General features: G+C 43.2%; 1 protein-coding gene across 3 annotated transcripts in view; it reads left to right on the top strand.

Moving 5' to 3' along the window:
- The window catches only part of brd4 (bromodomain containing 4), a 33301-nt gene that overhangs the window by 15817 nt on the left and 4731 nt on the right, over positions 1-12753 (top strand). For 2 of the 3 annotated variants that reach the window (XM_086086333.1, XM_086086317.1), the window contains exons 6-17: positions 1100-1483; positions 1573-1701; positions 3324-3554; positions 3641-3867; positions 6052-6377; positions 6448-6543; positions 6623-6994; positions 9263-10069; positions 10147-10253; positions 11461-11611; positions 11698-11822; positions 11902-12107. In XM_086086333.1, the coding sequence (XP_085942459.1) occupies positions 1100-1483; positions 1573-1701; positions 3324-3554; positions 3641-3867; positions 6052-6377; positions 6448-6543; positions 6623-6994; positions 9263-10069; positions 10147-10253; positions 11461-11611; positions 11698-11822; positions 11902-12107 (3161 nt within the window). The remainder of the gene's footprint in view (positions 1-1099; positions 1484-1572; positions 1702-3323; positions 3555-3640; positions 3868-6051; positions 6378-6447; positions 6544-6622; positions 6995-9262; positions 10070-10146; positions 10254-11460; positions 11612-11697; positions 11823-11901; positions 12108-12753) is intronic. The other variant, XM_086086324.1, reaches the window with a different exon arrangement.

The raw sequence follows: 12753 nt of genomic DNA, 5'->3' as shown, positions 1-12753 counted from the left end.
AGTTGATTATTTAGAAATGAAAGTTGGTTGATCATTAGTAAGTGGAAATATATTATTAATGTCTTCTTTACTCATAATTGTTCTTTCACCCGAAAAAATTATTGTTATCCTAATACCTGATTATTCAATAGAATTTTCCATAGGATATTTGAATACCAAAGTATTTGATAGCTGCAGCACTAGAGGGGACTGCAACCCGCAGTGCTATACTGTACTATACATAATATAAATGGATAATGAAAGAGATGACCTGACACTTGGGGAGGACTGGCCATCGGGAATTTCATAAGTTTCCCAAATGCCCAGTCCATCCACGGCGACAAATCGAATAGTAATGGCTTGATGTCGGTCGAATAACGAATTGACACGTTGGACACTGCACCAACGCTCCCCGGAAAAAGTTCAGGCTCAGGATTTTTTTTTTACTTTAAGCCCTGCAACTATTTTTCTTAAATCCTTTTCCCATGTATTCTTGAATAAACACAAGCAGTAAATCAATCTATAAAGACAATATCCAATTTATTATACTGTACATAAATGTTTTGGTTTTATAGGTTAGCCATACACAAATAAAAAGCTTTGATTTAACATTATTAAATAATATAACTCATTTTTCAAAGATTGGGAAGAATGTATGTCTTTGTTATACGTGTTACCCATATGTACGCATTTGTTCCTACGGCGTCATTATTTGAAGTATTATCATTCCTGGAGCTCAATCCTGATTTAGCTTTAGCACCGGCGATGTTTAAAGAAAAAAAGAAACATGTCTTGTATTTAAATATACAATGTGTGTAATTCATTATGTTGCGTTTTTATGTTCTCAGCAGCCAGTCAGTCAAATCAAATCAAAATCCTGCAAGAATACGTAGATGTTCATAATTTTATGGACATATTTCCCTTTTACCACTTTTGAATCAATAGTTGTGTTTTTAATATGCTACAGTATTTGTATTGGAAGTAAAAATCTGTTACGCAACAGACAGATGAGTTCCACAAAAAAAAGTGCAATGTGACTGGTAGGTGTAATGTGATATAGTGTATGAACACTGTATGTTTGTAGTTTATTCTCTGACTTCCATTATTGCTGTTTTTCCAGCAGAGAAAGAGCCAGAAAAGAAAAGCAGACACTACAACACCCACAGCTAACGACCAGCTCAGCGAGTCTTCCCCAGCCGAGTCCAAGTCGGGGAAAACTCTACCCAGGCGGGAGAGCACCCGCCCCACTAAACTGATCAAGAAAGAGGCTGCAGACTCGCAGCATCAAGTAGCGATGGGCATGGGAATGAGCGGGTCCAGTAGTGGCCATAGCCCCGTCCCACAAGATCAACTGGGATACTGTTTGAGTCTGGTCAGGGAGATGTTGTCCAAGAAACACACAATGTATGCCTGGCCCTTCTACAAACCCGTCGATGTGGCTGCACTTGGGCTACACGACTATCACGACATCATCAAACATCCCATGGACCTAAGCACCATTAAGGTGCGTATAGATTCTGACTGAGCATTGCATGTGACGTTAAGTCATCAAATTCCTTGATTGCTTTAAAAAAATATATATGTTATGCATAGGCCAAGCTGGAGAACAGGCAATACCGGGATCCCCAGGAATTTGCTGCCGATGTGCGGTTAATGTTTTCCAACTGCTACAAATATAATCCGCCTGACCACGAGGTAGTGGCTATGGCACGCAAGCTGCAGGTAAACGTTTCCATTTCGTTCAAAGTGTGTCAGTATGATTGAATATTTCACGGAAACTGATCGCTGGGATGCCAGAATTTTTAGGGGGTGGCAGATGAAGCAATGTACTGTTGTTTTGGCAGTATTGCGTATTTATAGGTAACGGCATGTGGGCAGTGGAGGAAACCTTGATAAATACAGTGCATTTAACAACAATGAAAGATGCATCTTGTCGAGTTCTTGTCTAAACCAGTGGGAAAAGCCTCACTTTTTACTTTCTGGAAGGCTGCTACGTCAGCAATTCCAAATGTAGGCACGCTGTTCACGCCAATCTTTAACACTGAGCAAGTGTAGCGTGTGTGAGGGCTCGTTCAAACACGCCAACGGAACGGATTACATTCGTCAATCGAGGTAGCAAATATCACGTGCATGCGCTTTGACACAAATGACTTGGAAATACCGTTTAGTGTTGGCCTACCAAATTGCTCTCAGAATGAGATGAAAACGTGCAAAACAAAAAATATGAAGACGAACACGGCACGTTTTACCACAGTTTTTGTTGAACACAATGGCAAGCCATTCTGCCACATATGTTAGGCATCATTGGAGCATTTCAAGGTTTCAAAACTTCAGTAGCACTTCAGTTCATGCCATTCAAACATCCAGAGATGGGCGCGTCAATGACTTTTGAGCGTCCGTCATTCGGCAATCGTCAACAGTCGGGACACCCTTGCGTCATTTTCAATCTGTTGATATTTCAAGCCGAACCGCATTGTAATCATCAATCTGTCATTCATCGATTGCTCAGCAAAATTCGCATCTGTCAATGTTTCAGTCATTCAAAGTGGACATCCGTCAATTCGCCAATCCGTCAGCAAAATGAGACATCTGTATTGACAGCTTGGCGGTTACATTGACGGACGAAAACCCCTTACGGCAATGCTTAATTTGTCTTTTTTTTAAGCTTCCTGCCAATCGGCAATTGGCAACAAAATGGCCGTCCGTCATTGATGAATTGATGGACCTTCCGTCAATATTGACGGAATTCCCACCTCTGCAAACATCAACTATGAATTTCCAAAGGGGACTGAATTTTGCAAGCTCAAGTTGCTCAGGCGGTTAGTTATTCCCAACATGTATGTACTATATCAACTTGCCTGGGACAAAGCACGCTAAAAGAGCATACAGGGGAGTTTGTCAAAAGATGAAAAAGAGAGATAGCGAGTGAGGGGATGCGATGGGGGCTGTTGATGTGGCTTGTTGCAGTAACACAGTAAAAATTGTGGTTGTGGCTCTTATCCTCTTAATGGTTGTCCACCGAGGGCTAATGCGTTCACCGCAGGTTGTAGGAAAATGGCGATAGCTGACTCCACCGCAGTGTTACCCAGTTCTTTAAATAGGTGCAACGCCACAACATAAACAATGAATAACAGTGAAGCGATGCAGCATTTTATGTTTTGCATTCATTTCACATGGCTCATTCTTAGTTCATAAGTTGGTACCTCAACAGAAGGGTACAACGTCGACCTTTTTTTTTTTACATTACAGATACAGATTACAGATTTTTTTATTACACAGTAGAACTTTATAATATAAATAGTCAGTTTTATACCTTTTTGTTTTGTCATCATTGTATTTTATAGGATGTGTTTGAGATGCGTTTTGCCAAGATGCCAGATGAGCCCGAGTCCAAGCCTCTTGCCTCCGTCCCAGCTCCCCCGCTCCACCACCCTGCCCCGGTTAAACCCCAGCCTCCGATAGCCCACGTCGCCTCCTCCTCTGACAGCTCCAGCGACTCCTCCTCCGAGTCCGAGTCTTCGACGGACGACTCCGAGGAGGAGCGAGCTCAGAGGTTGGCAGAGCTCCAAGAACAGGTCAGTGTGAAATGAGGAAACTTTCTATGACGTTATTTCGCAGTCCTTGTTTCGTGATAAGAAAGTGGTGTCTGGTCTCGGTGTAGCTGAAGGCTGTCCACGAGCAGCTGGCTGCCCTTTCCCAGCCTCAAGCCAGCAAACCAAAGAGGAAAGAGAAGGAAAAGAAGGAGAAGAAGAAAGACAAACACAAGAAGAAAGTTGGCATGCCCAGCCTTGTTGACGAGATCCAGGATGCTACACCTGTTTCCCAGCTGTCGAAAAGGACCAAGGCCAGTACGAACAATAATAAAGAGCTTCCCAAGAAGAAATCCAGGTGAGTTCATTTGGATCTCTCTTCACTGATGGCTTATAAAAGGAGTTTATAGGAGGAGGAAAGTACAGTGGTGCCTTGACTTACAAGTTTAATTTGTTCTATGTTCATGCTCTTAAGACACCAAACTCGTATGAATGAATGGGCATCCCCATGCTACGTTTGATAGCTTGTCTGAGATGTGGTTTGGTTAAATACACACTTAAATCGGGAACGTAGGGCTGGGCGATATGGCCAAAAAATTAAATCTTAATTTTTGCAGTCATTCTGCCGACGATTACGGTTTTATTCGATTTCAATCCAATAAATCCAGCAAACATTTATTTTTAACGGTTTCATTTATTCAAAAATAATTCCTGTGCAAAATGTTCAGACAACAATAATGTATACTGACTCTAAATCAAATTTAACATAAACTTAGCATTCATAGTTTGTGGTTAAATGCCACAATTAAGTAAACATTTATTGTAAACCACCCATCCAGCATTCTGCCACTTGTGCAAAATTACAACTCACAAAAATATTTGGCTATAAAAGAACATAAGAACAACAGCTTTCAATAATCCAAAAGACAAAATTCGATTTAGCAATTTAGCATTAATTAAGATTTGATTATTAAAATGACGATGTATCAAATTAATTTGATTTATTGCCCAGCCCTTCGGGAACGTAATAAACAGTTTGAACAAATTGTTTGCCATCTGCTGCATGTTATTAAGGCCACTGCTACCATTTAGAGCCCATGAAATAATGTCCTCACAACTCGAGACAAAAATCAGACGTATCTCAAAACTAAAGGCCTAGATACACCAATCCAACGTTGACCAGATGTGACCGACGCCTACCCCTTGTGGCGTCGGCATGTCGCGTAGAAAAATGACGTAAATACACACCGCACCGACTATTACGTACCTTCAGCGCATGCACGAGAAGTAATTCCCCTCCGTACCATCGCCGGCGGTAGTCATTATTCCTAAAGGCAACCGGCAACCTCTTTACGGGGCCGGGATATAAAAACGTAAACAACTCATACCGGTGTTGACAGCGACGCCTTGTTAACGCGGCGGCCAGCTGGTGAAGCGAAAACGGGCGCTGGAACAAGCTTCGTTCCCGAACGCATGGATGTACTCCGTTGTGGCGTATCCTGGACCTTGTCGACTCTTGGCTCTACCGATTGTCGGTTCACCCGAAAAGCTTCGGCCGTGCTGCCCTCCGCCTTTTGGACGCGGTGCCGACCTCCAGCTTCTGAAGGAGCTTCCTCGAGACCGCCGGATGGAAGAGCCATGCACCCCTGTTGCTCCCACAAGGATCGCGCTGTTAAATGTCATTGACAAACAAAACGTTTATTTTGAGGGAGTTTTTCCTTTCCAACAACTTGGATTTCCTCTGTCTGACGGATACCTGGAATGTCGCTGGTGAGTCCACAGCTATGATTGAATTACTACCGCCTGGCTGTGCTTACTTGGATGCTCCGAGGACGTCGGGCCGAAGTGGAGGAATGGCGACTATTTAAAAAAACAAAACTAATTTAAACGTAAACAATGTCTACTTACCACATCGATCACAGCTTTGAAGCCACCTTCTTTGTGTCATTTACTGACCTCCAAAATACAATAAGGACTTTTTAAACGACTTTGCAAATCTTCTTGCCGAAATATGACCATATCCTCTTTATGGCGGACTTTAATATTCACGTACGCTGTTCTGAAAAACCATAAAGTTGAGTTGAGTACTGTTTATCCGTGTTGTCGCTTGCTCTTCTTACCTCGTGCGCTGATTCGCTAGCTAACAGCCAATCACTGTGATCAAATGCCCCCGACGCCGATTCAACATGCCGAATTTGCTGGAAACAATCCCCCCTACCCGACGTATTCTAACTCGACCCGACTTCACGACAGTCATTTTTACACTTATCAAACGGCGCATGCCGTCGGCCCACCGCTGTCCGACTCCCGACGTCGGATTGGTGTATCTAGGCCTTTAGTGTCACTCCTATGAGGCATTTGTTTTTGTTAATGTTGTTTCTGTTATTGAAATACGATCACACGATCACACCCCTATCTGTCCCATTCTGTGAAAATTGTCTTCCTTGCTTTTGTCTTCATTTGAATTTTTACATCCCTTGGATTCCAATTTCTTGAGGACTGTTCTCTTAAAAAGGCTTGCATGTTTGTGTTGTATGTAAAGCAAAAAAGAGACGATGAAAAACAGCCAGCCCCCCAACCTTCCGCCTGTTCTCGGTCTGGAAGACAACCTGGCGGGTTCATCGGCTTCGTCGGAGAAGTGCAAGCCGATGACATATGAAGAGAAGAGGCAACTAAGTCTGGACATCAATAAGCTTCCCGGTGACAAACTGGGCCGCGTAGTCCACATCATCCAGTCGAGAGAGCCCTCGCTCAAGAACTCCAACCCCGACGAGATCGAGATTGACTTTGAAACGCTCAAGCCTTCCACGCTGCGAGAGCTGGAGCGATACGTGTCTACGTGCCTTCGCAAGAAAAAGAAGGGTGGAGGTCAGCTGTTTTTGCATCTCATCCTGGAGTGGCTTTGTGATTTTGAGATTTACACACGATTGTTTTACAGCTGAGAAGTCTATGGAGTCCGTGGTTTCCGTCAAGAAGACTGGATCCTCTTCCGACAGCAGTGGCTCCAGTTCTGATAGCGAAACCGAGGCTCCGGGTAAGTCCCTTTTAAGTTTGGGCAATCAAACTCCTTTTGTTAAACCAATCCTAAACAGGATTCCTCATTCTTCTTTCAGGGATGATAAAGCCACAAAAGAAGAAGACCCAATCTGTGAAGGAGGGAAAGAAGACACATTCGCACGTACAGGGTGCCCCCGCTCATCCTGCGCTTCATCCGCAAGTGGCAGCTTTTCAGCCTCAGATGAAGCAGAACCAGGCCCCTCCTGTGGACTATATGCCTCCCCCTGTAACCGCCCTGGAGTCTTCCCAGATGCTAGAGAACAGCTTTGAGTCTTTGCCGACGTTCGGCCAGCCCCTCATGCAGCTGTCCCACCATACGGGAAACTCTTCGTCGCCCGCGCCGCCTCAGCTCAGCGCCAACACCGCTGGGCCGGTGTCCCCCGAGACGCACCCCTTCCTCAACCAACATCCAATTCTCCCCTCTCCAGGTAGGCTCATGCTAAAATTATATAAATAAATGCCAATCCATGATTGGCCAGTTGGTCTGTTTTTCAATGAACAGTTCAGAGTGGTACTCCTGTTAAGTCATATCCAATCTTTTACAATTAGCGCTGTCAAACAATTAAATTTCTTAATTAGATTAATCAGATCGTTGAATTTTGATTAATCACGATTAATCGCTTGTTTCAAAAGGCTTTTTTTAATAAAAAAATGTTTGTCCGCCAAATTTGAAGAGCACCTGTTGTGTTAATTCTGTCGACATTTAATCTTCAACATTTTTTAAACCACTGCAGACGCTCATCCTGCTCTTTTTCTAATCAGTTAATCACTTGCATAATTTAAAATGGGGGGAAAAATGACCCCAATATTTTTGCATGAACAAATATGTATGAAATGCTTTACTTTAATGCATGATTAATACATGATTAATGCGATAATTCTTTGTGATTAATTAATTAGTTAACGCTTTGACTTTGACAGCACTAGTTACAATCAACTTTGTTTGTTTGGTTGTCCCAATAATTGAAATGCATTGTGTTTCAGGGTCAAATTGTTGCAATAATAAAACATGAAGCAGGTTTCATAAAAAAAATAAATTATAGAATTAAATCAATGTGGTAGTTTGCGAAACACGAGGTGCATTCAAATGCAGACGGACATTTCAAACACATTAAACGTTGATAACTAACATTATGGGAGTTCTATCTCTAAAAGCTGACATTAGGGTTGGGCGAGTACTAGTACCAAGTATCAGTATCAGGCGATATTATTCCAAGGTATAGGTACTTATGACAGCGATTGCCCTCTTTGGCTGTACATTCAATTTTATGGGAAAATGCTATATTAGGAAATTATAGGTCTTTAAAATTATCTGTCTGGAGAAAGAAGTTGTATTGAACATCCTTAGCTAGCATGTATCTAATGGGGGTGAAATCACGTTGCTATTTTACTTAACTACAGTCAATGGTTCATCTAGTCACTTGCGTTATGATACCTAATCAAATAATTACGCTTCCATCCTCCGTTCTTGTGAGTGGGATGTCAAACATGAACTATATTTATTCAAATAATAAACAAGTACTAAATGTTTCGTGTTCAGTTTTGCTAAAGTGCTTAAAACTGTTTTCATTACAGTTTTTTATTTATTTAAATCATTAAGGCCTGAAGCGCCTGCCAAAACATGCCTCTAAAACCTTTGGGTGACTTTAAAGTTTTCCTGGAAATTTTAACAATATTGTAATGCCTACTAAATAATTGATATCTCAGCTCCTGGAGCAGATAGAAACATAATACAAAAACATTTCAGAGCTTACACCTGTGGCGTTCACAGAAAATTATTAGAAACCTTCAACAAAAAATCAACAAACAACTGTGTTGCATCTGCGGGTATATTTACCTTCAACACTGGAGCGCAGTTGTAAAATCTTTAGGGGATTGTGGTAATTATTCGTCGTCCATTCCGTTACAAAGCCGCAGAAAATGTCAACATCCTTATTGTCTACAAACATATTTCTTAACAATATGTCACTGTCGACTGGTTACACTGATTCGAAATTTCTCCCGCGCCGCCATCACTACCTGTCATTTACTTCATAACGCCTGCGAATCTGCGTCAGCCATGAATGCTCGAATAAAATTCCAGGACATGCTACGAGGCCCACGTCACCCTCTCGTGTATATTCTGATGCATTTTATCGGCTAAGAGACCAAGAATTGGTCAGAACAAAACACAATGGCATATCCGCTCTCCCAGATTTAAGGGGAGAAGCGCGCTGGAGCCCTCCCGGCTGGGTTAATCAAAAGTATCCTAGTAATTAGTATGCTTTTAGTTAATAAAAAATAAAGCAAATGTCAAGTTGCTCAGTTGTCAGCAATTATTTCACTAGTTTTAACTGATGCTTTAAGTTTTTGCTGAGATATTGTTTCACGACCGGTATCAAGGTATTTTGTGCGGGCCGGGTATAGTATCAAAGTCTTTGGAATCGTGACAACAGTTGAATGTTAATTTATAACCGATTTGTCCAAATTTGCTTTCTGGTTGGTATTTTTATTCAATTCCGTAAAAAGCACGGCACGCACTCTTGTTTAACTGTGTTTGGGTATATTCTAACATTAAATATATTTAGATTTTTTACATGTAATTTACTGTTTTTACAGCCGGAATTGGCTATCATTACACATTCTAAAATGAAGGCAAAAAAAATATTTGGGAACACGGTGTATATTAACAGTATGTTTGATTTCTTGTCATTTAGCCTTGCACAGTTCCATGCCTCAGCAGCCATCTCGACCGAGCCACAAGGCAGCGCCTCTTCATCCCAAACTTTCCCAGCAGCAGCCAGTGTTGCAGCAGCAGCCAACTTTACAGCAACCGCCGACTTTGCAGCAGCCCACGTTGCAGCAACATCCGCCGCAGCATCAGCCGCCTCTCCAGCCCCAGCATCAGCTGCCCCCGCAGATCCTTCACCCTCCTCAACCCATGCACCCGAGGCCGTTGTCCCCGCCGACGCTCACGCCCCAGGGCTTGCTGTCTTCCCAGCCTCCCCAGATGCTGCTGGAGGACGACGAAGAGTCGGCCTCCTCGGTGCCCCTCAACCAAGTGCAATTGTACCTGCAGCAGTTCCAACAAGCCCGTCAGCCCCAGCAGTCCTTGCAGTCGCTCCAGGCGCAGGCACGTCAGCAGCAACAGCATCATCAGCAGCAGCAAGCGGGACAGTCGTCCCTGCTCCAGTCGGTCCAGGGCCAACCTCAACTCTCCTCCCAAGCCACGCTGCCCACTCCCCAGCTTCCTCTTCAGGCGCAGGCTCCGGCAGCCCCGCCACATCAAGCCCCGTCCCAACAGATGTCCCTCCACGCCAGCCGCCACCTGCCGCACAGTCAGCCGCAGCCGCAGCAGCAACCGCAGCAACAGCTGAGCTACCAGCAGGTCTCCACGCTCATCGGTCAGCCTCAGGGGCCTTCCCACAAGGTGGCCGTGCCCAGCAACAAAGCACAGCAGATCATCCAGCCCCCGGAGGAGCTGTCCCCTCGGCCGCCGCCCAAGCCGGACCTTTTCATCCCAGGTGAGCGCCGAGGCGGGAAACGAGACGATGCGAGCACGCTGGCTGGGAGGTATTTATGATTTGTTTTGTGTGGACAGGTCACATGAGGGATAACCCATCCCCTCTCATGATGCATTCCCCGCAACTTCCTCAGTACCCTCCCGTCACTCACCAGTCTCCGCCTCACAATATGCAGCCCAAAAAGGTGATCATTACCACTTTGGCATGTAGAAATGAATTGAACATTTCGATTTTAAAACTTCAAGGTAGGGCTGAATGTTTTTGAAACATAATCTCATTGCTGTTCTTCGCCCCTCAACATCGTGATTATAGTTTCATATGTGATTTTTTTTTTCCGAGGTTCTCTTCCTGTTTTTTTTTTTAACAAGCAATTAAATAATCTCTATTACAAGAAACATTATCAGATTGTTTTGGTTTTATAAATTGGGCTTATGCTAAAACAAACGCAAATGAAACATGAATTCACATTAAATAGTATTAATAATATTTTTTTGTCTAGTTGAGAGTTGTTAATTTACTAAACATTTGACAACTAAACATTCTACCACATAAGTGTGGCATAAAAAAAGTCAGATTGCAAAAATGCAAACAAATAATATAATATTATTTGGTACTGTGTGCGCCTCCAAGTCTAAACATGGCATTCTGATTAAGCAGCAAAATTGTTGTTTTTATCCATCTCAGGAGGCGGCCATTTTGCCACTTTCTGTCAACTGAACATGACGGCTTACCTGAGCCATGATTGGTTGTTACCTGAGCAACTGTGATGTCATTTTCAGTCCACAGCAAGTGACTGAGCAGGATTTTACTGCTTAACTCATATTCAATAAATGCAATATTAATCAGAATACAGAATAGACTTAGTGGGTGCCCATATAACATTATTTCTAAAATGTCTAGGTTTACTTACCTTTAAGGCCATTGTGGCTGAATTTGCCTTAATTTGTTATTTTAAAAAGATTTCATTTGGCAACTGAAGTTTTCAAAGTGGCAAATTTTTATGACGCCTGTAAAGAACAACCGAGCAAAGTACAGCTACAGTATGTAATCTATGCCTACTTCATCTATTGTGCCGTAATTAATCGCATGACTTCACTGGTTAACTCACAATTAATCACAAATTTTATGACTGTTCTAAGTGTACAATAAAAAAAAATTTCTAGGTTTTCATACTCTTGTTAACAAAAGTGGGAAAAATTTTACACTAATACAAAAAAAAATCAAAAATTGTTTTGACGTGTCTCGCCGTCAATGGCAGTGAATGAGTTAAGGTCACTTGAGTCCTATTCCAAAGTACAACTACTCTTACTTGAATACAAATTGTTTGCTACTACACTGCCCACTTGTTCAGAGCAAAACTGATGACACCGTCTGTTGTGCTTGCAACGCAGCAAAGGGTGCCTGGCAATCAAGGAGTGCTGAAAGAGGAGAAACTTCCCCCGTCACCAGTGATGAGAGGAGAGCCTTTCAACCCCGCCATGAGGTCGGAACATCACAAGCATTCCGACAGCAAGCCCTCTCAGCCAGGCCTCGGCCAACAGAGTAAGACTTGTCCCCCCAAACTCCCGACCCTCTTTCCTTCAAAACGACGCCCATTTATTGAGTGAGGGCCTGCTGGTGTTGCTTAGATGTGAAGTCCATGGACAGCTCTCGGCCTGTCATCCGCTCCTCTGAGGCCAGCGGACCGCCGCCTTCCCTGCAAGACAAGGAGAAGTTCAAGCAGGAGTCCAAGGCACCCACTGCACCCAAAAAGGTACATGACCTCTGCATGTTTTAAAGCAGACCAAACATGATGAAATGGCTGACTGGAAATCCGTGCCTGATTGTGTCAGGATGTGAAACTGAAGAACATGGGCTCGTGGGCCAGCCTGGCCCAGAAGTCCACGTCGACGCCGATGTCCGCCGTCAAGTCGTCCAGCGACAGCTTCGAGCAGTTCCGCCGGGCCGCCCGCGAGAAGGAGGAGCGGGAGAAGGCCCTGAAGGCGCAAGCCGAGCAGGCGGAAAAAGACCGCATGCGGCGAGAGCAGGACAAACTTCGGCAAGTACTGAAGCACAAGCGCGTTAAGTACCATTGTAAACATTGAACAATTCCCTGCTCCGATCGTTTTCACAGCAGGTTTGGAAGGAACAATGCCCCTAATCCTTTCCAGACATCCAATAATCGGACATTTGCTGGCTTTTATCGGAAGCGGGATGAAAAACAAATCCTCACACAAAAAGTCCCATTGTCATTATGGCTAGGCTTTAGAGAGACAAAGATGATGAGCGCACTCTAGTGGCCAATTCAAGTATTCAGGGTTTCCAGGTTTATTTGCCTCAAGTTGACCCTAAAATTACTGGGAGAGAAGTATAAAAAATGAATAAAAAAGGATGTTCAATAACACTTTTTTTCCAGACAGATACCATACGAACTCAACTCTTAAGTAGTAACCGATGCCACTTGTATTTTTAATTTAAAAACATAAAATCTATAATATAAACTAAATAGATTCTCACTGAAGGCATCAAAATTATGAATGAACACATGTGGAGTTATGTACTTTTTCAAAATAGTCACTCTTTGCTCTGATGATTTTTTTGCACACTCTTGGCATTCCCTTGATGAGCTTTAAGAGCAGTCAGAGGTGAGAATGCCAGGAGTGTGCAAAGCAGTAATTAGAGCAAAGAGTGGCTATTTTGAAGAA

The sequence above is a fragment of the Leptonotus elevatus genome, chromosome 1 (assembly GCF_054856555.1).
Source record: "Leptonotus elevatus isolate MCC_2025b chromosome 1, RoL_Lele_1.0, whole genome shotgun sequence".
Taxonomy (NCBI): Eukaryota; Metazoa; Chordata; class Actinopteri; order Syngnathiformes; family Syngnathidae; genus Leptonotus; species Leptonotus elevatus.
The sequence above is the reverse complement of the archived record's forward strand: the minus strand, read 5'-3'. Positions and strand labels throughout refer to the sequence as shown.